General features: G+C 45.5%; 1 protein-coding gene across 1 annotated transcript in view; it reads left to right on the top strand.

Moving 5' to 3' along the window:
- The window catches only part of ptprq (protein tyrosine phosphatase receptor type Q), a 194,468-nt gene that overhangs the window by 29,203 nt on the left and 141,270 nt on the right, over positions 1-23,995 (top strand). Inside the window, exons 8-11 of the mRNA XM_078568562.1 lie at positions 563-800; positions 5,490-5,618; positions 8,750-8,896; positions 20,134-20,306. Of these exons, the coding sequence (XP_078424688.1) occupies positions 563-800; positions 5,490-5,618; positions 8,750-8,896; positions 20,134-20,306 (687 nt within the window). The remainder of the gene's footprint in view (positions 1-562; positions 801-5,489; positions 5,619-8,749; positions 8,897-20,133; positions 20,307-23,995) is intronic.

The raw sequence follows: 23,995 nt of genomic DNA, 5'->3' as shown, positions 1-23,995 counted from the left end.
TACTTACCTGGGCTCTGGAACCTCCACGGTTCTCTTCATCCTGTGCTTTCTGTAGTCCCAGCAGTGGCCACCGCTGTAAGTGGCGCTGCTAGTTCTGAAGTGCTACTGGCCCTATGATACACCGGCAGGCCTTGGAGGCAGGAATTCTCATCTTGAAGGCCCCGGGAATCTTGATGGCAAACGGGTAAGTATCTCATTGGGATTCAATCCCATCAAGGCACCTGGAAATGGCTGTGGCAGGGTCGCCACTGGCTCTGTGGTCAGTGGGCAGGGACCATTAAATTCAGCTCTGAGTCTGGGCTTCAGGATTTGGAATTAATGGGTTTAAGAAAAAATAATTTTCATGGTTCATCCTTTATCTAAGTGAAACATAACAGGTTGAAACTGAATTTACTTGTATCTAACTATCTGCCAATTTTGGGCTAGACCTGATCATAAATAAGCCAGTGATCTGATTGTTGCCCTTCAACATATTTTAATTAAGGGACCCATTTTCCTGTCACAGTTCTAAATGCTAAGTTGTAATTTAACTTGTGTTTAAACATTGATTTTTGCTATGTAGGATGATAGTCCAACAGCCTCTACCCCTGCAGCGTTGATTTCATCTTCTCCACCTACTAGTGATGCATTTTTAACAGCCATACCAGAAAATCCAATGCAAGGACACACACCAGCTGAGTTTGCCAGCATTATGGTGGATCAACTGAAACCATACACCACCTATCTGTGTGAAGTATCAGCATTCACGAAGGAAGGCGAAGGCCAGACAGCAAGTGCTCTATTTCGAACACCAGAATGGCGTAAGTGTTTAATGAACGTTTCGTTATGGATTTTTATGGATGTTATGAACATTTAAAATGTGCATTACTTTGTGAACTCACTGCAAAATTTTGTAATCAAATAAGAAAATGTGAACATTTTATTTATCCTTAGAGATATTTTAAGTTTAAGTTGTAGTACTATTGTATTGTGGATTTATATATGTAATTTACTACATAGCAGCGATTGGCAACCTAGGCTAGTGAGTGGGCTGCATGAGTGGCCCTCCTTCATCTCAGTGGGCCGCAAGATTGAAATCGGACATGTGCATTAACTATGCCCCCATGAATAATAATGTGTGGGGCATGCTGATTGAACTGTAGCAGTGCTTTGATTGGACGTCGAGGGAGCTCATGGCTTTCATCAGGCACATCTCCTGTTCCCTTGATCCTGTTCCCATTAAACTGTTGATCACCCAGCTTCTTATCCTGGCCCCATATTAGCTGACATTGTAAATGGTTCTTTCTCTTCAGGTGTTGCTGTCTCTCCTTTAAATCTGCCTTCATCACCTTTCTCCTCAAAACACCAGCCCTTGAACCCCCAGTGCCACTGTTGCTATATTATCAAACTGCTTATCTGACATCAAGTACTGGATGAGCAGAAATTCCCTCCAATTAAATATTGGGAAGACTGAAGCCATGTTCAGTTACCACACCAAATTTCATTTCCTAGCTACTGACACGATCCTTCTCCCTGGCAACTGCCTGAGATTAAACTAGACTGTTTGCAACCTTGGTGTCATATTTGATCTGAGATAAGCTTCCGACCAAATATTAGTGCCATCACTGACACTGCCTATTTCTATCTCCATAACATCGTCCAACTTTGTCCCTGCCCAGTTCATCTGCTGCGAAAACGCTCACTCAAGCCTTTGTCACCTTAGACTTGACTATCCCAATGCACTTCTGGCTGGTTTCCCATATTCTACCTGTACTAAACTTGAGCTCATCCAAAACTCTGCTGCCCTTGCACCAAGTCCCATTCACCTTTCACTCCTGTGCTCAACTTACATTGGCTCCCATCAATAAAAGTCTTGATTTGAAAACTCATCCTTGTTTACAAATCCCTCCTTGTACTCGCCCCTCCCTACCTATGTAATCTCCTCCAGCCCCACAATCCTCCGAGATATTTGTGTTCAACCAGTTTTGGCCTCAAGCATCCCCAAGTTTAATCGCTTGGCCATCAATAACCATGCTTTCTGTTGCGTAGGCTGTAAGGTCTGGAATTCTCTCCCTGTTCCCTCCTCTGCACACCTCTACCTCCTCCTTTAAGACACGCCTTATAACATACCTCTTAGACTAAGCTTCTGATAATCTGACCTAATATCTCCTATGTGGCAGGATGTCATTTTTTGATTTATAATGCTCCCGTGAAATGTCTTGGGATGCTTTATTATATAAAAGGCACTCTATAAATATAAGCTGTTGGAGGGGGGGGCTGGTGCTTGGAGGAGAAATTATGGTTATGGTCATGGCTGGCTGGATGGGGAGGTTGATTCAGTAAATCTGCTGTTTTGTGCTCCATTACTATATATGTGAGGAGGGGATTGGGGTTGTGGGAACCTTCCTCTTTCCAGCCCATACATGAGTACCCAGCTTTATTTCATGTTTCTGATTTTATTTGTACTACCAGCTACCAACATTCTTCAAGCTCAGATTGCTGCAGTGCCTCCTGATGGCTGAAATTAGAAATTGCAGTAAAATCTTACTCACTTTAGATGTGTTAAAGATGTGTTGATTGACTATCCTGTAATGACACTTGTGTCTGCCACTTGTTAATAGGTAACATAGGGCAGAATTATTTCCTCGGCAGGCACGAGCCCGACCTGCTCGAGCGTAAAATGACGTGCGACGATGCCTGGCAAGCATCCCGACGTCAACGTGCAGCCATGTGATAGTTCAGTCGGCGGGCATGCGTGGGAATCAGCAGCGCGCCCGCCAACAATTAGAAGGCTTACTAAGACCATTAAAGTATTAATTAACTTAAGTTTTTCACTGCCCGTCCAAACTTACGGTTGGCGAGGAGGCGGAAAGGCCAAGCGGCCTTTGCATTTTTTTGGAAACCTCATCCACGGGCGGGATGAGGTTTCCAACATCAAATGAAAATAAAATAAAACTTTTGACATTTCATTTATAACATGTCCCTGCTCATGTGTCAGAATCACATGAGGAGACATGTTTTAGCACATTTTAAAATCTTTATTTCCAATTTTTTAAACTCTTCATCTCCCTGAGGCAGCTCTGTGCCTCAGGGAGATTTTCAAGCGTGCACTTGGGCTGTCACTCATGTTTCATGCTGGGCGTGCCTTAATTGGCTCGCCAGCGTGAAATCGTGGTCCGGCCCCGATTGTGGGCGACGGCCGGCTTCCTGACCACTCCCGCTGAGCCTGCCCGACAAAGGCAAAATTCTGCCCATAATGTTATCCTGACAGTGCAGGAGACCCAGTTCTAAATGCCAGAAATGAAGTAATTTTCATGTGGGCATATTAGTTAGGGGTGATTCTAAACTGACATTTTTTGTATTCTTTCATGGGATGTGGGCATCGCTAGCTAGGCCAGCATTTATTGCCCAAACTTAATTGCCCTATAGAAGGTGGTGGTGCACTGCCTTCTTGAACCACTGCAGTCCATGTGATGTAGGTACACCCACAGTGCTATTAGGAGGGAGCTCCAGGATTTTGACCCAGCAACAGTGAAGGAACAGCAATATAGTTCCAAGCCAAGATGATGTGTGGCTTGGAGGGGAGCATGCAGATGGTGGTGTTCCCATGCATCTGCTGCCCTTGCCCATTTTGGTGGTATACGTTGTGTGTTTGGAAGATGCTGCTGAAGGAGCCTTGGTCAGTTGCTGCAGTGCAACTTGTCGATGGTACACCCTGCTGCCACTGTGCGTTGGTGATGGAGGGAGTGAATGTTGAAAGTGGTGGATGGAGTACCAATCAAGTGGGCTGCTTTGTCCTGGATGGTGTTGATCAGCTTGAGTGTTGTTGGAGCTGTACTCATCCAGGCAAGTGGAGAGTATTCCGTCACACTCCTGACTTGTGCCTTGTAGATGGTGGACAGGCTTTAGGAGGTGAGTTACTTGATGTAGAATTCCGACCCTCTGACCTGTCCATGTAGTCACCATATTTGTAAGGCTGGCCCAGCTCAGTTTCTGGTCAATGGTAATCCTCAGAATTTTGATAGTTGAGGATTTGGCGATGGTAATGCCATTGAATGTCAAGGTGGAATGGTTGGATTCTCTTTTGGAGATTGTCATTGCCTGGCACATGTGCGTTGCGATTGTAACTTGGCACTTATCAGCCCAAGCCTGAATATTGTCCAGGTCTTGCTGCATATGAACATGGACTGCTTCAGTATCTGAGGAGTCACAAATGGTGTTGAACATTGTGCAATCATCTGTGATCATTCCCACTTCTGACTTTATTGTGGAGGGAAGGGTAATGATGAAGCAGTTGAAGATGGTTGGACCTAGGACATTACCCTGAGGAACTCCTGCAGTGATGTCCTGGGACTAAGATGATTGACCTCCAACAACCACAACCATCTTCCTTTGTGCTAGGTATGACTACAAGCATTGGAGTGTTTTCCCCTTGATTCTCATTGACTCCAGTTTTGCTAGGGCTCCTTGATGCCACACTTGGTCAAATGCTGCCTTGATGTCAAGGGCAGTCACTCTCACTTCACCTCTGGAGTTCAGGTCTTTTGTCCATGTTTGAATCAAGGCTGTTATGAGGTCAGGAGCTGAGTGGCCCTGTTGGAACCCGAATTGAGCATCAGTGAGTAGGTCATTTCTGAGTAAGTGCCGCTTGATAGCACTGTCGACGACCACTTCCATACTTTACTGATGACCAAGAGTAGGCTGATGGGTCTGGGTTGGATTTGTCATGCTTTATGTGTATAGGACATACCTGGGCAATTTTCTACGTTGTTTGGGTAGATGCCAGTGTTGTTGCTGTACTGGAACAGCTTGGCTCAGGGCGCAGCTAGTCCTGGAGCACAAGTCTTCAGTATAATTATCGGAATGTTGTCAGGGCCCAAAGCCTTTGCAGTATCCAATGTCGTCAACTGTTTTTTGATATCACATGGAGTGAATCGATATGTCTGAAAACTGGCATTCGTGATGCTGGGGACCACAGGATGATTCCGAGTTGGATCATCCACTCGGCACTTCTGGCTGAAGATGGTTGCAAATACTCCAGCCTTGTCTTTTGTACTGATGTGCTGGACTCCCTCATCATTGAGGATGGTGTTATTTGTGGAGCCTTCTCCTCTAGTTTTCCATTAGTTCTGCTCGGAGGACATAATGAGTAGAATTTTGGGAACTCCCCAGATGTGGGTGAGCATGTGGAAGATCTACCCACAGCCTTACTCACTCGTGATATCACTCCCCACCCCCACCCCCACCTCAGCACTGGAATTTAAAGGGCCAGCCTAAGTGAGACAGATTGTTATGAGGTTCCTGACCCTCCAGCTGGGATTAAATTGCGATGTTCCCATTATATTAATAATTAAATTGCGATGCCCCCGATATATTCGTGATTATATTGCGATGTTATTTTATATAGTTCTTAAATTAACAAACTTAACAGAAATAATAATCTATTAGCTTGTATGTACATTGAATAGTCAGTGGTTGCTGAGATAAAGATGTGAAATATCTTCTTGCAGTTCCAGAAGAACCACCTCAAAACCTAATTGTGAGTAAGATTATGTCAAAGTCCTTCCTAATTAATTGGGATCCACCACCAACAATAACAGGAAGAGTCTTTTACAGAGTTGAACTAAATGGCCCATTGGGTAAGTGTTGTGAATTTCACTGTAAATGTTAAATTCCATTAATATAGCTACATCTAACTTACCTGTGGAAACTTATTTTCCTGTCCTCAGGAATGGCGGATCTACTCTACTTTGTTTAATTCCAACCCTGCAGCATGTGCTTCCTGCCACTTTTCCCTTTTTCTCAATTTTTCCCTGGCTGAAATTTTACCCTCCCCTGCACACCACCATCCGACCCCAGAAGCGGGCTGGTAGGCAGGCAGGGTGGCAGTGAGGATGCAGGGGAGCCCTAAGATCAGGTGGGGTGGGGGGGGGTGGGGGGTGTAGAGAATGCCATGCCTGTGGCATACTCCCCTCCACTGGAGTTTACCACTGTCAGGTGGCCTGCCCCACCTTGGGCCAATTGAGACCGTTAATTGGGCAACTAATGACCACTTAAGGCCCCCTACCAGCCGCCACTGGTAATTTACCAGTAATAGAGGGACAGGTGCCTATTCCAAATGGCAAGGTCACCAAGTAAACTTTAGTGACCTGCTGTTTGGGCACCTCTGCTGGGAGGGTCGTCCTCAGTTGAACTCCACCCCGATAGTTGCTCACCTGACTGGCACCAGTAAGGCCACCCCACTTACCTTCCAGTTCAGTCCAAGACTTCTCATTGGAGACAGGCTGCAGTCCCAGCTGTGGCCACTACTTCTGGTGGTGATGCTGGGACTGGAGAGCTGCAATCTGATTGGCCAGCAGCTCTTGAATCCTCCTACTTGGGGACGAAAGCCACGACTTCATGCAAGTAACTGCCTGATGACTGTAAAATCCAGTTGTGGCTGCCTGGGCCAGCAGAGGCGAGCTCATTCCTGACTTTTTCACCAGTACCCATCTTCCTGTAAAATCCATTCCCTTATTTCTAACATCCTTGTTTTTGTGAGCCACTCCCATATCTAATTAGCAGTTCTTTTGTTCATTTTTAAAAAATACCTTTCAGAATCTAACAGCTTTCTGTTAATAGGCTTATTCTTTATCCCCTCTCTGTGATTGTTGTATCTGTGATTCTCTTCTTCTCCTTTTGTCTCTCTCAATTTTTTCAGCCTTATTAAGATGCCTTCTAATGATGAAAGGGTCCACATCCAAAATCTCATTGCCTGCCTTCTTGCTTTATTATGCTGACTGGACGTTTGCATGATTCAAATAGTTTCCATTTTTAATTCAGACTTTAATTTGCAGCTTTTATTTTTTATTTTGTTAAGATTAGCACCCTCCTGGCCATCAATTGTGAGGTTAAGTAATATCAAATAAACATATTTTAACATTATTGACTAAAAGGCTACTATTGGTGCAAGAATTAAAGTACCAGTTTCCTCTCATGGTTTCTTGAATATCTACTTCCACACAAAGACTAATGCTGTTTTCTAAAACACCTTCAATAAAATGGCAAATGTGACTCTTGCTGTAATTTAGGCCAGAATTTTACAGGGTAACAGTGGCCCTGTCCATCCGTTGGAGAGTGTGGGTCGCGTTGGTGGGAGGCGGCAAAACTGCTTCGGTTGGTTCTGGGAGCCCCAAAGTGATTTTATGTGCAGCAGGCAGCTAGGTGCCTGCCATTGGTGCTCTCGTCCCTTTAAAGGGCTGGGTCCCACCTCCAAGAGCTGTCAGCAAATCAGAGGCCCAGCAGCTCTTCAGTCCCAGCAGCGCCACTGGGAGCAATGACCACTGCTGGGACTGCAATCAGGCAGCAGCAACATTAATAGCCCAATCCAGTCATTGTTGAGGGAAGGGAATGGGGCATGCCTTTTTTGAATGGGGCAGCCCTTGCTACTGGGGCAGCCCTCTGTAATCTGAGGGTGCCTGATAAGGAGGGTCCCACTCCCAAGCCTGCAAGGAGGCCACCAGGGTATACCTGGCTGTGTCCCCACCTGGCAAAGTGCCTACCCAGAGGCAGCAGGAAGAGGGCTTTAAATGGCCTATGATTGATCATAAGAGCTTGAGAATTTCAGTCCATTGAGCTTGCTGTACTGTTCAATAAGATCATGGCTGATCTGATTGTGGTCGTAACTCCACATTTCTGCCTGACCCCCATAACCCTTGGCTCCCTTGTTGATCAAAAATCTGCCTAACTCATCTTGAATATATTCAATGACCCAGCCTCCAATGCTCTGTGGGGAAGAGAATTCCGAAGAATAATTACCCTCTGAGAGAATAAATTCCTCCTCGTCTCTATCTTAAAGGGAAGAACCCTTATTTTTAAACTGTGCCCCCTCGTTCTAGATTGGGAAACATCCTCTCAGCATCTACCCTGTCAAGCCCCCTCAGAATATGTTTCAGTAAGATAACCTCTCATTCTCCCAAACTCCAATGAGTATCGACCCAACCTGCTCAACCTTTCCTCATAAGAGAACCCCTTCATCCCAGGAATCAACCTAGCGAACCTTCTCAGAACTGCTTCCATGCAAGTATATCCCTCCTTAAGTAAGGAGACCAAACCACAGTTCTCTAGTTGTGGTCTGACCAATGCCCTGTACAGTTGAAGCAAGATTTCCCAATTTTTATACTCCATTTCCCTTGCAATAAAGGCCAACATTCCGTTTGCCTTCCTCTTTACTTACTGTACCTGCATGCTAACTTTTAGTGATTTATGCACAAGGACAGTCAGATCCCTCTGTGCCACATCATTCTGCATCTGTCTCCATTTAAATAATATTCAACTTTCCTTCTTTGGTCACTTAAGGGCCTCAATCAGCCTCATGTGGCAGGGGGACTGTCTGTGACCTTCTCCGCTGCTGCAGCAGTAGCTGGATGGTGATTGGCACACCACACCCCCCACCTGATTTTTTTTACCTCTCCCCTATCTCCTGGCCCGAAGCCTGAGGGGCTGTGAAATCCTGATTTGCACTTGGCAAAATTCATTCCCAATCACACATGCTATGACAAAGTGAGAATTATTTTGTCCATTGATAATAATTATTTAGAAAAAACGCATTTAATGTGTTTTATTTTGTCCAATTTATCCAAGTTGAAGGACAATAAGTATTTGTATTGCTCTAAATATATTAATTGTAATGAAAAACTGCTTTACAGTAGATAAGTATGTTAGTTAAAAATGGTTATTTTTTATGTCAGTTTCTAAGTGTAAATATACATTTATATATTTATAAATTTAGGGAAAATATCGCAGAACAGCACCAGAGAGATGATGTTCCTTTTTACTAACCTGATGCCATTTACAAAATATGAAGTGTTTGTAATTGCTGAGACAATGGTTGGACTTGGACCAAAAGCCAGTGTTAAAATCACTACATCATCAGAAGGTAACCTGTGATGGATGCAGTGGAAAATTATTGCATAGCATTGAAATAATAGCATGCATCTTGTAACTAGCTTGTTTTTGGTTCTTTTCATTTTAATTTGCATTTTTGGTGAGTCCAGTAACATATTACGCTTCCCTAAATACCACTATAGTAGTTAGGGGAGAAAGCATGTAAAATGTTGCAATAGAAGGAGAGATAGCGGTTCATGAAATCTTCCTTTTTGCTGCTACTCAACTTTATTAACTTCAAGAATAAAATGTATTCCGGCATGTTCTACCAATGGTGTGCACCCAAATCGTCAAACTTTAGCTAAAGACAAAAAAAACATAGGAGAGCCATTTCATCAAATAATTTTAATCAAAATAAGAGTCATTGGGGGTTATTTTGGTGAAAAAATAAAAGCACGTGCAAAATCGGTGCTGCGCTAATCAGATACATCTTCTTGAAAGTCTGACTTTAGCACACAATTTTGGTCTTAATTGAGATTGTGATAATTTGAGTTTGTCTGCGGGACACTAAATTAGACACCTGCAGATTTAGCTCTCGAGTCCTGAATAGACACAATTTTCATGAAATAGTGTATGTGAGCTACACACATACACAGTTCCACTGAAGATGTGACATGCGCTGGCTGACACAGCAGCAGTTTCACATGATTCGGGGACCGAGTGACAGTGAATTTTCAGGAGCAACACTGGAGTGTGAAAAGGTGTCCAGCACCCCCAGGGGAAAGGAGTTCAATTGCCTCTCATGTCCGTCCTTCCTGCAGGAGCGGGTGCTGCTCTGGCTTGACTCATCTTCACTTTCTATTCTTCCTGAAGACTAAGAGAGGCCTCTAGCACGATGTCGGTGATCAAACACACGTCTCTTGGCATCCAATAGGATAGAGTAGCACAGCACTCACTCTTTTTAGGTGAGTTCTCAGAGAATTTCCAGAATAAATGTTGATAGAGAGTTATTGAAGCCTTGACAGAATGTCCCAGCAAGTCTTCGATTCTATCAGGAAGTGGACAGTAAAAGATGATATAAATTTAAGTAGCACTCAGAATTCTCGCCAATGACTTGTTTACTCCTGTTGACTGGTTGCTGTTAGGAGAGATTAATTGAAGGGTTATTCAACAAAATGCGGTGCCGGCTGTTTAATGAGCACTGACAGGCAAATTAGCTGTCAGTCAGCCTTTAACGACCCTCTGGGCAGCTGTTATTGCCATTGGTTTCATCTCCTTTAGTAAAATGGTGTCTTGTGCAACACGTGGACTAAACTGACGTTGCAGTTTGAATCCACCCTTGGTCACCTCTGTACCTCTTTGGCACCAAAAGTACTTGGCCAAAACTGTCCCCAAGATCCTTTCAGAAACAACTCAATACACAAAATCATTATAATATAAAATACAGGCTGCTAGTCAATCATAAGGTTTTCTGAATTTTGTGCTTTACATTGTAACTAAATCTGAACACATGGGGCGGAATTGGCCCAGATTTGCACTAAATGCAGTAGCGGGCAGGTAAAACGATGTTTTACCTGTCAGCCGCAATGATGGCTTTTCCCTGTATCGTCCCAAACCCGCCACATTAATTATGCTTTCCCAAGAAACATGCCATTTCCATGGTGGGCAGGCTGTCATTCGCCCACCATGCCATCACCTTGCTACTTCATTACGCTGGGCATCATATTTAAAGTCCAGCCACATGCTCACCCCTCAGTATTTCCAGCCAACGACTACTGCATGGAAAGCATGGCCCTGAAGGGCAAAAAGACTGCAGCCCCCAGGTTTAGTGACACGTCCTTTGAGTGCTTTTTGGACACCGTGTAGGCCTGCTGTGATGTCCTCTCCCCCCCCGCTCTTGGTGCAGGAGGTGCAGCAGCATCACCAATCCAGCATGGGAGGCAGTGGTCAGCGTCAATGCTGTGCAAAAGAGGACGACCACCCAGTGCCGCTACAGGATGAATAGTCTCATCAGCTCCACCAAGGTAACTCACTCTTAGAACTATAGAAGTCATCACTCTCAACATACAAACTCATCACACATTCACAGGGATCTCACACCTCAAGGGCAACACCATTAACTCTCTCACACACTCTCACATCTCCATCAGGCTTATATCCTCTGGAGTTCATATCCTCATCCTGTCCATTTCTCCGCTCGCCACACAGACATTCCATACAGTGCCATGTGTCCTGCTCTCACACTCTCCATCTATTTCCATGCAGGAGAAGCCTGCTCACATCAGCTGGGAGATCCCAGGCAGGGGGTTGAGTGGCCCACATTAGGCCCCTCACTCACTTTGAGGGGCGTGCCATTGTGCTGACTGGTGAGTACGTGGACCCTGCCTGCGGTGATGGTGAGGTCGGTGGCGAACACCTTCCTGAGGATTCTGCACCACATCATCCCTCTCTCAGCACAACTGCGAGTGCTCTCTCTCCTGATTTTGACTCTGCTGCTACGTACTAATTATCTGAAGAAGAAGCAGAAGCTCTGAAGAAGTCATACGGATTCGAAACGTTAATTTTTTTTTCACCACTGACGCTGTTAGACCTGCTGAGTTTTTCCAGCATTTTTTGTTTTTGTTTCAGATTTCCAGCATCTGCAGTATTTTGCTTTTAACTAATTATCTTTACTTCAGTTCACAGGGAGCTCTGCCAAGCAACTGACACCCATAGCCAGACAGGCCCTCCACTCCATCCATATCCTCATCTCCAGCCAAGAAGACACCTCCTCTTTTGAAGAGCTGGAAATAAGCAGCCTAGAAGAGCCATCACTGTGCTTACCCACACCAGCACAGAGACACCCACCTTGGTGGGACCTAGATCTAGAGCAGGCTTAGGTTCACAATCTGGTGGTCACCACATGGAAACCTGTTCGTAGAAGGAGGAGGACGGTTCAGCTGAGCTCCCCGGCACCCAGAGAACTGCCGGGGAAGAGGCGTCTGTGAGGTCTGAGTCAGATGACGAGCCCCTGAATTTGGCCTTCCCAACCCACCCTGGAGAGTCAGTGGAAGGTGGGGAAACATCACGCAGAGCTGTTGGAAGCCATCAACAGCATGGCATGCAAGTCAGAAGAGTGCGTCCGCCTGCTCTCTGATGAAATGATGCCCACATGTGTGCGTATGGAAGTATCATGGGGAGGATGGTGGATGCCAAGGAGACCTTGGCCCAGCAGAATGTGGGGATGTGCGCAGACCTGCACTCCACCGCGGGAGCTATGGGTGAATTCCTATAGTGGGAACACGAGAGGGAAACAGGGCACCTCGACGTCCCTCCAGGTGCTCCTTCCCCTCAAGGAGTCAGGCCAGGGCCCTCGGGCACCCGAAGGGAGGAGGAGCGGCAGCTGGGCACCCCTGCGTCATCCACTCAGGAATCTCAGAGGCTGGCTGCTCCCTCCGAGTCCCCTTTGCCTGTGAGCCCCTCAACCTCATCCTCTGTCACTGCAGAGGGAGCAGCTTGACCAATGAGTGATTCTGGAGGGAGAAGTGTGTGTGTTACAGGGCCTTTCAGAGCCTCATGCAAGCATTCTCCCACGCACATGGATCCTTCCCGTATCACACTCATTTCAATGTCCTGAGCATTTTCAATGCTGCCTTCTGGGGTTCGCTTTCAGTTGTCCATCTGAAATTACCTGCATCTCTGTTCACCCACTGATCACACTCCCATGCAGCACCTGATCTCACCCACCACAACTCTCATTTCAGTTTTGATTTGGACAGCATGCTACTAATTTTGTTTTACTTTCACTCCCCTGTCCTTTACCTTCCTCCAGTCACCCATTTCCCTTCCCCCTTCACAGTTGACCCTCTGGCATCATCTTCCACCTCCCCACCAGCCACAAACCCTTTCCTTCGAGGATGTCCAGGTGAACGTGCACATTCCCTTCCTTCCTGAAAATCCCACTCCCATCCACACTCACCTCCCCGACCTCCTCCTTCCCAGCCCCAGGGTCCGTGTCTGCCTCCAAATCCCCACCAACCACCCTCGCCGTCCCTTCTACTGCTACTGTCGGACCCTCAGCCTCCCACTGTACTGCCTCACTCTGCACTCGGTCATTCTCACCATTCCCTCATACCACGCCCACCCTCAGTTCGCTCCCCAAGAGGCAGTCATGGACTCATCAGATCCCTCCCTTGCACGTTCACCTGGACATACCCCCTCTGGACGTTTCCCCCATCCGGACCCCCGCCCCCCCTTAGTCCTCTCACCCCCTGCCCCGGACTCCCTCCACACTCAGTCCCTGCCCCTTCCTGACTACCTCAGACACCCTTACTTCTTCCTCCAGCTTTACTCCTTTCCCCTTCCCGACTCCTTCCCCCGACTCCCTCCCCTCTCTACACTCCTTCCTCCCTCTGGACTCCTCCCCTCTCCACACTCCTTCCTCCCCCTGGACTCCCTCCCCTCTCTACACTCCTCCCCCTGGACTCCCTCCCCTCTCCGCACTCCTTCATCCCCTGGACTCCCTCCCCCGACACCTTCCTGCACCCTTACATCACTCCCCCCTGCACTCCTCCCCCCCCCCCCCCCCCACAAACTCTTTCCCTTACACCTTCCACCCCCCACACTTAAACCTACCTCTCCAGTTACCACCACCTCCCCCGTACCCTGAACCTCACCCTCTGACACCTTCATTCTCCCCCTGTCAATCTCACCAACCCCACCTCAATACCTTCATTCACCTCCACAACACCTTAATTCCGCCCCCCCCCCTCCCCCGCCCCCAACACACCTCTTCCTTTCCCAGTCGATCCTAAACCTTCCTCTCCCACCCACCTTGACCATCATCCATTGTGAGCATCAACAGTGACTTTACAACTTCCATGAGCTGCTTCGCAGCAGAGCCATGTCCATGCGAATCCACCCAGCATGATAGGGACGTTCCTCCAGTGTGTCGTTGCTGCCGGGCTGCAGCATCTTCTGCTTCTTGGATGTCTGCAATGTGAGCAAGGTCCTGGCGGTAAGCCCCAACCTCTGATTATCACACTTGTCAAGATGCGTTCTGTACCGGCATGCTTTCCCATTGATATGGGCGGACAATCCAGCCGGGGTGGGGGGAGTGGGGTGAGCCAGCAGCCTGGCCTTATAATGATATCTGATGTATTACAATGAGGTTCCCGATGTCTGATGGTTGGGAATGCGGCCCGCCATCAACGAGCTGAGCGGACAATTGCGAACTGGTTTCACGACATCATGAAACTTGATTTTGGGCCTTCTCAGCATATTGTCCGCTCATGCCGTCAAGCGTGCCTGACGCCAGTGGGCACAGATGATTCCGCCCATGGAAACAATTTCCTGCCTATTGCATGACGTAAGTAAATGTTGGTCTAAGTGTTATTTTCAGACACGCTCACTATTTACCTGTTTCCTTTATCATGATAAGCCTGCATTTGTAATTTTTATAGTTCTCCATAAATTCTTTTGGATAAGAAGCATGTTATAATATTCTCATGCCATTTATGATAACGAGGGAAGAATATGTGTTGTTAGATGTCAGCAGTAGATATATTAATGCAAAAATGCTATTCAGTGACATTGCCATAATAAATCTTAATCAATGGGGTTTAGGTGGGCAATTACAACTATGTTAACTATAATAGAAACGTGACTCTGACAAGGGGAGGGGAAAGAAACACAATTGCACGCAAGAAAAAAATAAAATGACTAATATGGGAAATGGGAGACTGTTAAATGATAAGTGATTAAAAACATGAGACAATTGAGGCACACTGAGAGCAATTAAAGACATATGAAGTACAGAGAGTGTGTGAATAGTTGAAGGCATAGAGAAATAGCTTGGTGGAAAAGAAAGATGAGAAATTGGCAAAGTGCAGCAGGTTCCAGTGGCCTAGGGGCCTCGTAGAAAGAAAAAGGAGTTTCATTTTTTATTCTTTCATGGGACGTTGGCATGCTCATCCCTAACTGCCCTTGAGAAGGTCGTGGTGAGCTGCCTCCTTGAACCGCTGCAGTCCATCTAGTCTAGGGACACCCACAGTGCTGTTAGAGAAGGAGTTGACGTTCAATGGCATTACCATCACTGAATCCCTCCCTATCAACATTCTGGGGGTTATCATTGACCAGAAACTGAACTGGACTAGCCATACAAAATACTATGGCTACAAGAGCAGGCCAGAGGCTGGGAAACCTGCGATGATTAACTCACATCCTGCCTCCCCAAAGCCTGTACACCATCTACAAGGCACAGGCCAGGAGTGTGATGGAATACTCCACATTTGCCTGGATGAGTGCTGCTCCCACAACACTGAAGAAGCTTGACACCGTCCAGGGCAAAGCAGCCCACTTGATTGGCACCACATCCACAAACATTCACTCCCTCCACCACCGATGCACAGTAATAGCAGTATGTACCATCTACAAGATGCACTGCAGGAATTCACCAAGGTTCCTTAGACAGCACCTCCCAAACCCACGACCACTACTATCTAGAAGGACAAGGGAGCAGATAGATGGGCACACTGGCACCTGGAAGTTCACCTCCAAGTCACTCACCATCCTGACTTGGAAATATTTTGCCGTTCCTTCACTGTTGCTGGGTCAACATCCTGGAACTCCCTTCCTAACAGCACTGTGGCTGCACCTACACCACCTGGACTGCAGCGGTTCAAGAAGGCAGCTCATCACCACCTTCTCAAGGGCAACCAGGGTTGGGCAATAAATGCTGGCCCAGCCAGTGAAGCCCACATTCCGTGAATGAATAAAAAAAAAACCAGGATTCTGACCCAGCGACACTGAAGGAACGCAATATAGTTCCAGATCAGGATGATATGTGGCTTGAAGGGGTTTTGCAGTTGATGCTGTTCCCATGCATTTGCTGTTCTTGCCTTTCTTGGTGGTAGAGTTTGTGGGTTTGGAAGGTGCTGTCAAAGGAGCTTTGGTGAGTTGCTGCAGTGCATCTTGTAGGTGGTATGCACTGCTACCATTGTGTGCGGTGGTGGAGGGAGTGGATGTTGAAGGTGGTGGGTGGGGTGGAAATCAAGCGGGCTGCTTTATTCTGGTTGGTGTCAAGCTTCTTGAAGGTTATTGGAGCTGCACTCATCCAGGCTAGTGGAGAGTATTCCATCACGCTCCTGACTTGTGCCTTGTAGATGGTGGACAGGCTTTGGGGAGTCAGCAGGTGAGTTACTCTCCACAGAATTCCGAGCCTCCGACCTGCTCTTGTAGCCACAGTATTTATGTGGCTGGTCCAGTTCAATTTCTGGTCAATGGTAACCCCCAGGACGTTGCTAGTGGGGTATTCAGCGATGTTGATGCCATTGAACATCAACGGGAGATGGTTAGATTCCCCCTTGCTGGAGATGGTCAATACCTGGCACTAGTGTGGCATGAATGTTATTTGCCACTTGTCAGCCCAAGCCTGAATGTGGTCCAGGTCTTGCTGCATATGAGCACAGACTGCCTCAGTTTAACACTAGTGTAGACTGTGCCTGCCATCAAAGTGTTCCAATAGGGGTACCCACCCCCAGCACAAACTCCCTTCTTCCCGTCATCCCCTGAAAATGAGATAAAATGGGAGCTCTGGCTAAGGTCTGAAGCTGTTAGAATCATTATTAAAGCAAGGGGCTGTCAAGTGTCTGGCAGAAAAATTAAGTGCTGTTCCTTAAGGTCCATAATACTTCACAGGTCACTCTGTTAATTTTTCTGTGCTTTCCCTTGCTCTTCCAAAAATCCGTTCATCTGAAATATCTACAAGTTCTGCCAAAGGATCCATCTGAAACAATGGCCAGGACCTTCGGGTCGGCCAGTGGAGACAGACCCCACTCGCCAACGCGTGAAATGACACGCGTTGATGTCGGGCGTGTGTCCCGATGTCACCGCGTGTTCATTCAGATCCTCAGTTTGTTGGGTGCGCAGTGGAGTCGGCTGCGCACCCGCCAAACTGTCAAAGGCCTATTAAGGCCATTTAGAAACTAATTAAAATAATTAACTGAGCTGCCCGTCCAACCTTAAGGTTGGCGGGCAGGCGAAGAGCCCAGGTGGCCTTTGCATTTATCATGAAACCTCATCCGCGGGCAGAGTGAAGGGTTTATAAATTAAATACATTTTTTAATTAAATCTCATTGACATGTCCCAGCTCATATGAGGGGACATGTCTTAAATTTTTTTTTCTCCTTTATTAAAATTTTAAAAAATCAAACTAATCTCCCAGAGGCAGCTCTGTGCCTCTGGGAGATTTCTGCGCTCTTTTGCGCGCATGCGCAGGCCCCGATTCAGCCTGCTCCCCCCGCCCGCACAGGGAGCGCTCAGCACTTCCGGGTGCGCGTCACGCTGGGCGGGCCTTAATTGGCCCGCCACGCAAAATGGCAGCGCCCAGCCAATCGCGGGCGGCGATTGGTAATGCGCTCGCCCGCACCCACTCCTGCCCAACTCCCCTGATGGGGAGAAAATTCTCCCCAATGAAAGGATGCTACTTAATATGTAAATAGACAGTCAAGCCATGTGAACCTAACTCTGCATTTTTTTCTTTACAGTTTTTCTTTCCATCTCATTCACTATTAATTTGCAGCAATGTCATACAGAAAGTAATGTTCAGGCTTTGTTCTAGGACTTTCCTATATACTATTGTAAAGCTATAAACATTATTAACCTGCTACCATTAGATGGCAGTAACTGATAGAGGTAACAGAAAAAAACTAAGAACCAACTTATTGACAAGGATATCTCCTGATTAACAGGACAGAAATAAATGCTGTTTTTGAATTACTTCCACAGGAAACATGGTTTAAACGGTTTATCTGAAGATGTATGATCTGGTGGTGGGAACCATCAGGCTTGACTTTTAGTTTGAGATGCACTGCGAGTGGAGTGATGGATGGCGTGGGGATTTTGATAGAGTGTGGGAATCCTGGAAATAAGTGTGGCAAGTCTGTCAGTGGCTTCCACGTTCCCCGCACGCTTACGCAATCCCCACCTTGCCCCAACCAGCAAGCAGCATGCCCCGAACTTAAAACCTCATGCTCTCATTATTGTAAAGTTCATCAACTTGGATTCCATCAGTCTGTAAAGTGATTTGGGAGAGTGGACTACTGCAGGTCAGACGTATCACGGTAGCTATCCTGGTACCTTGCACTCAAAAGCTTAAAGATCTGTTTGTGCTTGCATACCAGCTGCACATTGATGGAGTGGAAGCCCTTGCAATTGACAAACACGCCTGGGTGATCTGGGGGTGCCTTGAATGCCACATGTGTGCAGTTGAATGATGCCCTGCAATTGTGAGAAGCTAGTTAAAGCTGCAAACCCAAGTGCCCAATAATTCTGACGGGCATCATTGCATGTGAAGTTAACATACTTGCCAGCCCTGACATAAAAGCAGTCATAGTCACCTGTCTTGTGCATTTGTGGGCAGCCAACTGTGCGATCTTACAAATGATCCAGCAGAGACCTGGAAGAACTCCAAGGCAAATAAATTGGGAGTGCTGGTGACTTTGAAAGCTGTTGCAGAGTGTGGCCAGCAGGTCCAGTTGGTAGGTCTTGTTGCAGCAGGTTAAAAAAGTCTACCACTAGCTGACATGACACCCTGAACTTCCTAAGCCACTGGTGTTCTGACATGTCAACAAAGCTTAACTCTATCTGTAAATCCTGTGTGCCGGGTATGGCCTTCTGTGAAGTGCACCACTCTGCTGATCCTGTCTCTCCTATGGAGCTGCAGACCTGTGAGCAACAGGCTGTTATTGCTGAAGTTCATGATGCTCAAGCTGCTCTTGTCATTGTCACTACTCATGCTGTTTCTGCTGCTGCTGCTGGTTATCACCTCGGTCCTCAACTGAGGCCCAAAATAACGCAGCATATATGGCATCCATGCTGATCTGAAAGTGCAAATCAGACCTTTAAAACTCCAAAGTGCATAAAGTAACCTGTCAACATGAATATTATGAACAAATCCTTTCACGCAAGCAAGTATGAACAGCTATGAGTACTGAGCACTTATTGATCTATTTCCCTATTGTGGCTTCAGTTCCTGCCTCAATTGTCACTTTCTGACCTTGTTTTCACTGGCAATTTCCAGGAAGTCTGGGAAACCCATGGGGACAAAGTTAAATTCCAAAAACCTCGTTAATATCACTGTAATTGAGTGATTAATATATTGAAATTGATAGCTCGCCTCTCCCGAGGAGGTTGTACACATTTAGCCTGATGCACTGCAGTTAAATGTGGAAGTGGGCAGCTAGAAGCTGACAGCTTCGCACTTCTTCAGGATCTCGCTCAAATCTGTGTGCTCACCCATGCTAAAGTTCCTGCCATGATGGCCTGAATTTCCACCGGCTCAATATCACAGTGCAAGTCAACTGGGACTTCAGCAGAAGTAGTGCAAAATCAACGAGAACTATGTTAGACCGATCTTTGGTTCATAGGATAGCAATCATTTTCCTTTCCACCCATTTTCATTTCTCATCTGCACCTTGTCCTCTCCTGACTGTTGCTGGGATGTGGTTGCTGGCAGCCATCCATTACTTCGCTAAAGTGGCCATTTTTAAAGGCTGACCTAGGGTAGCAATTGTCAGGACGATATTCAACCACGAAGGATACCACAGCAGATTCTGTTTTCTACTCACATCGATGCACACAATTTTCAACAGGGATCATGAATCTTAGCAGACTTTTTCTCTTGCTAGCCCATGTGCACTGAGTTCAGTTATTGCACTCGAGATCAGCTGACTGATTGCAGGCTGGGCATTAAACCTCAAACTTTTTGGTTTATATGGCTTAGTGCCATTGGGGGACCATACCATTCTATTTTCGGACTTATTCTCAATTTTTAAATCTTCCGACATTACACATAATTTGCATCTTGTAGGAAAGGCAAGTGACCTGTTCCCAATTTGCCAGTGATGCTTTTGACCTATTTGCTTGGGGTACACAAGAGATTCCTGAGATGGCTCACATTTATTTCAGCTAAGTGACAGTACCTGTCCTCTATTTGTCAGATCTGCTTATAGTTTGACCAAAATCTAAAATTTGTGTTGAGAATTAAGGCTCTGGATCCAGAGCCTTTCACTCTGTCAAAGCACCATATTTCATAGCTTAATCAAATTTACTATAGATTATTCAAATTGAAATGTAATAGCTGTAGTGCAGAACAGGAATAAAATAAAAATGTGGTATAGATTTTTAAAATTACTTTCTAATGAGAATTGTGGTTCAATTTTTCACCTGTGTTTTACTAAAAGTGTCCTGATAAAGTAGTTAATTTACAAAACAGAAACAAGTTTACATTAGAAGTGTTAATCTTTTTAGTTCCAGGAGAAGTATTTGATTTAAAAGCAACAGAAGTTGAAGCTAAATCTGCAAAATTAGAATGGGGAAAGCCTCGTCAACCAAATGGAATTATAATCCAGTATCAAATCACTGTCTTTCTAAAGGAGTCTCAGACATCTGTACAAAATATCATCCTGACAGAAAACCACCAGGTATGCTGTTTCATTTTATTTAACTTGGGCATTGTAAACTTTCATGACATGCCAGTTAATTGCCACTTTATTATTAGTCAAGTTTTACACCTGTAGTGGAAGTGTTTCCTAATGTGATTGATATTTTGTCATATTTCCTGTTATCTTCATTAACATGTAGGGAGCCAAATGTGGATTAATTGTTACGTAGAAGAATTGGTCAAAGAACAGGGTTGCTACTGGGCCTGATTAAAAATAATAACCAGAAGATGGTAGATTAGAGCAGAGTCAGAGAATACCTTGGCAACAGTGACCTACAATTGGAATTTAAGATTAGACTTATGATGTGAAAAAGATGACTACAATAGGAAAATTCAATTTTAGAAAGAAGATTATGAATGGTAAGCGAGGGAAAGTGGATTGGATGGGACAGTTCAAAGGAGAAAACATGTCAAAAAAGTGGTCAAAGTTAGAAATACTGTAGGCAGAGTGAAAGCAGATATGTACCACCAGGAAGGACAACTAAAGAAAAGGAACAATATGATTTACATATTTAGTCGTCTTAGGTTCGATCATGTCATACTGATATTGTAAGCAGTATGAATGTCTGATTTTTATACGGTTTGAATTGCACTGCCCTATATCTAGTTGTTTTAAAAAAAAGGACCTGGGCTCTGCGGGGAAATGGAAGCTGATGTATGGTGTCCTCTAGTAATAACTTCAAGTTACCTGAATTGGATATTCATGTCTTTTGCATGTGTAGTTCTTCAATCTCTCACTAAAGGCTGATTGTGCAAACATTTATCAAAGTGAGGGCAAATACCAACATTAAGCATTTGCATATACAGAATACCATTTGTAAGCAAAAGTCCTTTGTTCCATTCAGCTTCATTTTCATTTTGCTTATCATGCTTGAAGGAAGTAGTGACTATGCCAGGCAGTGTTATACTCCACAAAGCCAGGTAGTGAAGGATAGAACTGAAGCCTAATCTTTACACATCTTTATAAGATTTTATTTACAAATTGTTTACACATTACAAACATGTACCTCCAAACAATTTCAGACTGCTCCTATACATAGTTAATGCTTGCCACCTGAATATAAATATATATTAAATTATCCAGTAATAGGCAATTCCATATTGATAGATTGTTCTGTTCTTATTTTCAGACTTATCCCACTTTCGAATAACCTACTGTTGACCCTCCCTATCCCTGAAAACAACCACCCATCGTCAGCCTTGGTTATCTTTTCAAAGTCCTTACCGTTGCTTCCCAAATTCATTCCCATCTTTCCCCGCTTTCTGTCTGAATATTTCCAACCAGGTTTCTATCTCTGCCCGAGCACTGAAACAGCCTTAACTAAATCATAAATGACATCCTCTGTGACTGTGATCATGGTGCATTATTCCTCCTTGACATGTCTGCAGCCTTTCCAGCAGCTCTCCAACAGCTCTGTTCTGTTATAGCACAAAAAAAGGTGAAAATACTCAAAAGGTCATACAGCATCTGTGGAGAGAGAAAGAGAGTTAATGTCTCAGGTCAATGACTTTTCATCGCAGCTGGGTAAAATTGAAAATTAATTTGGTTGTAAGCAAAAAAAGAGCAAAAGGGAAGGCTGTGATAGGGTGGAAGATAGGAGAGATTAAATGACAAAAGGTATGGTACTGCATGGCCAAAGGGATTGTGAATGGGACAGGTAAAGAAACAAAAGATATGTCTAGAGGAGATATGAATGACAGAAAAATAAACAGCTTCTATCCAAAAGCAAGAAAAAGAGTTTAGAAACAAATCAAGCAAATAATATAGAAGCAAAAATAGAGGCAGAGATTATGGTCTTAAATTGTTGAACTCAGTATTGAGTCCCAAAGGCTGTAAAGTGGCTAATTGAAAGAGGAAGTGCTGTTCTTTGAGCTTGCATTGTTCTTCATTGGAACATTGCAGGAGGTCAAGCACAGAGAGGTCACAGGGTCCGTATATATTCTCCTTTGCAAAGATTGCTTACTTCCATCTCCATAATATTGCTCACCTCCTCCTCTGTCTCTGCTGTTCTCATCAATTCTTTGTCACCTACAAACCTGTCTGTTCAAATGCTTTCTTGGCTGGCTTTCCGTTCCCCAATTTGCGATATCTGATGTCATATCCTATTCCTCACAGACTCCCATCACCCCTGTCCTCACTGACCTGCATTGGCTCCCAGTGCTCCTCAACCACATGTTTAAATCTCTTCATGGCCTTATTGCTCCCTAACTCTGTAAGCTCTTTAGCCATACAACCCTCCGAATACCACCATCAGCACCCTCCCCCCACCGAACTCTGTGCTCCACTAACTCTGATCCTCAGTGCATCCCCACCTCTCATCACTATTGTCAATGATACGTTCAGTTACTAAAGCCCTGTGCTCTAAGTCCCCTAGTAAAGCCCTCTGCCTCTCCACCTGTTCCCCTTTAAGATTCTCCCATCTCAAAACCCACTTGTTTGAGAAATTTTGTGTCACCTCCTAATACATCTTTCTTTGGATCAGTGACTATTTTGGGACAGTTTTTGTACTTTAAAGGCTCTGTATAACTAAAAGTTGCTGTTGATTTTGGGAAGGTGCATGAGTTGACATCCTTCCTTCTATGGACATGCAGAAAACAATCTATTTAGGTGGGGTATTTGGTACACCTTTGCTGATGGCTGTAAAGGCCAGTCCTTGAGAAGCAGGTTCTGCCGCATATGCCAAACATGGAGCTGCCAGGTGACATTGTGGGTTGTTGTTTTTGGCATGGGTGCCTGTTGCCAAGCTGCTGTAGTCACTGGTCTTCATGGTAGCGCACACCAGCCCACAGGCAGTGTCGCCATTTCCCCCTTTTGCAGCTAGTGACTCCAAAGTGCAATGGTCGATGTTTAGTGCCCTCGTGTCACTCTTGAAAGCATCCTTGAAGCAGAGCCTTGAGCACCGCACTGGCTGCAGCTACCTCTCCGTACAGAAGGTCCTGGGGTATGTGACTCTCCTCCATCCTGTGGACATGCTCGGTCAACCATAGCCACTTCTGTTTGATTGGTGCCAACACTCCTGGGAGGTCTGCCCTCGAGAGTACTGCCGTACTCGTGATTTTGTCCTGCCAGGATATACCCATAATGCGTTGCAGACGACAAAGATGAGAATTATTGAGCTGCTTTTCCTGGTAGCTGTAAGTCATCCATGTTTTACAGCCATAACAGCGAGTTACTGAGGACACAGGTTTTATAAACCACCAGCTTGGTCCTGAGGTTTAGCTTGATGTTATCCTATGCACATTTCACGGGTCAGCCAGAAGTGGTAGCTGCTTTCCGTATGTGTGGATCAAGCTCTGCATGAAAGGACATCTTGTCTGTCACCATGGACTCAAGGTAGCAGAATTTGCTAACTACTTCCAGTGGGATGTTATTTAGTGTGATCAGGGGCAGAGGTGCAACACCTCCTTTCATGACCATGGGACAACATGTTACAGGCATGGGAGAGATAGCCCATAAGTCTTTGTAGCTGAGTTGCTATCTGGGCGACTAGTGCAGCATCGTCAGCGTAGAGGAGTTCTCTGAACAGGACATGATGTGTTTTTGTCTTCACTTTCAGTCTTGATAGATTGCAGAGTTTGCTCTCTGACCTAGTATGCAAGCAGACTCCTTCCATATCTGCAGTGAAGGTGAAGGTCAGAAGCATGAAGAAGATATTGAACAGAGTGGGA

This window comes from Cetorhinus maximus, chromosome 22, assembly GCF_964194155.1.
Source record: "Cetorhinus maximus chromosome 22, sCetMax3.hap1.1, whole genome shotgun sequence".
NCBI lineage: Eukaryota > Metazoa > Chordata > Chondrichthyes > Lamniformes > Cetorhinidae > Cetorhinus > Cetorhinus maximus.
Note: the sequence above shows the minus strand (reverse complement) of the source record. Positions and strands in the feature narration are given on the sequence as shown.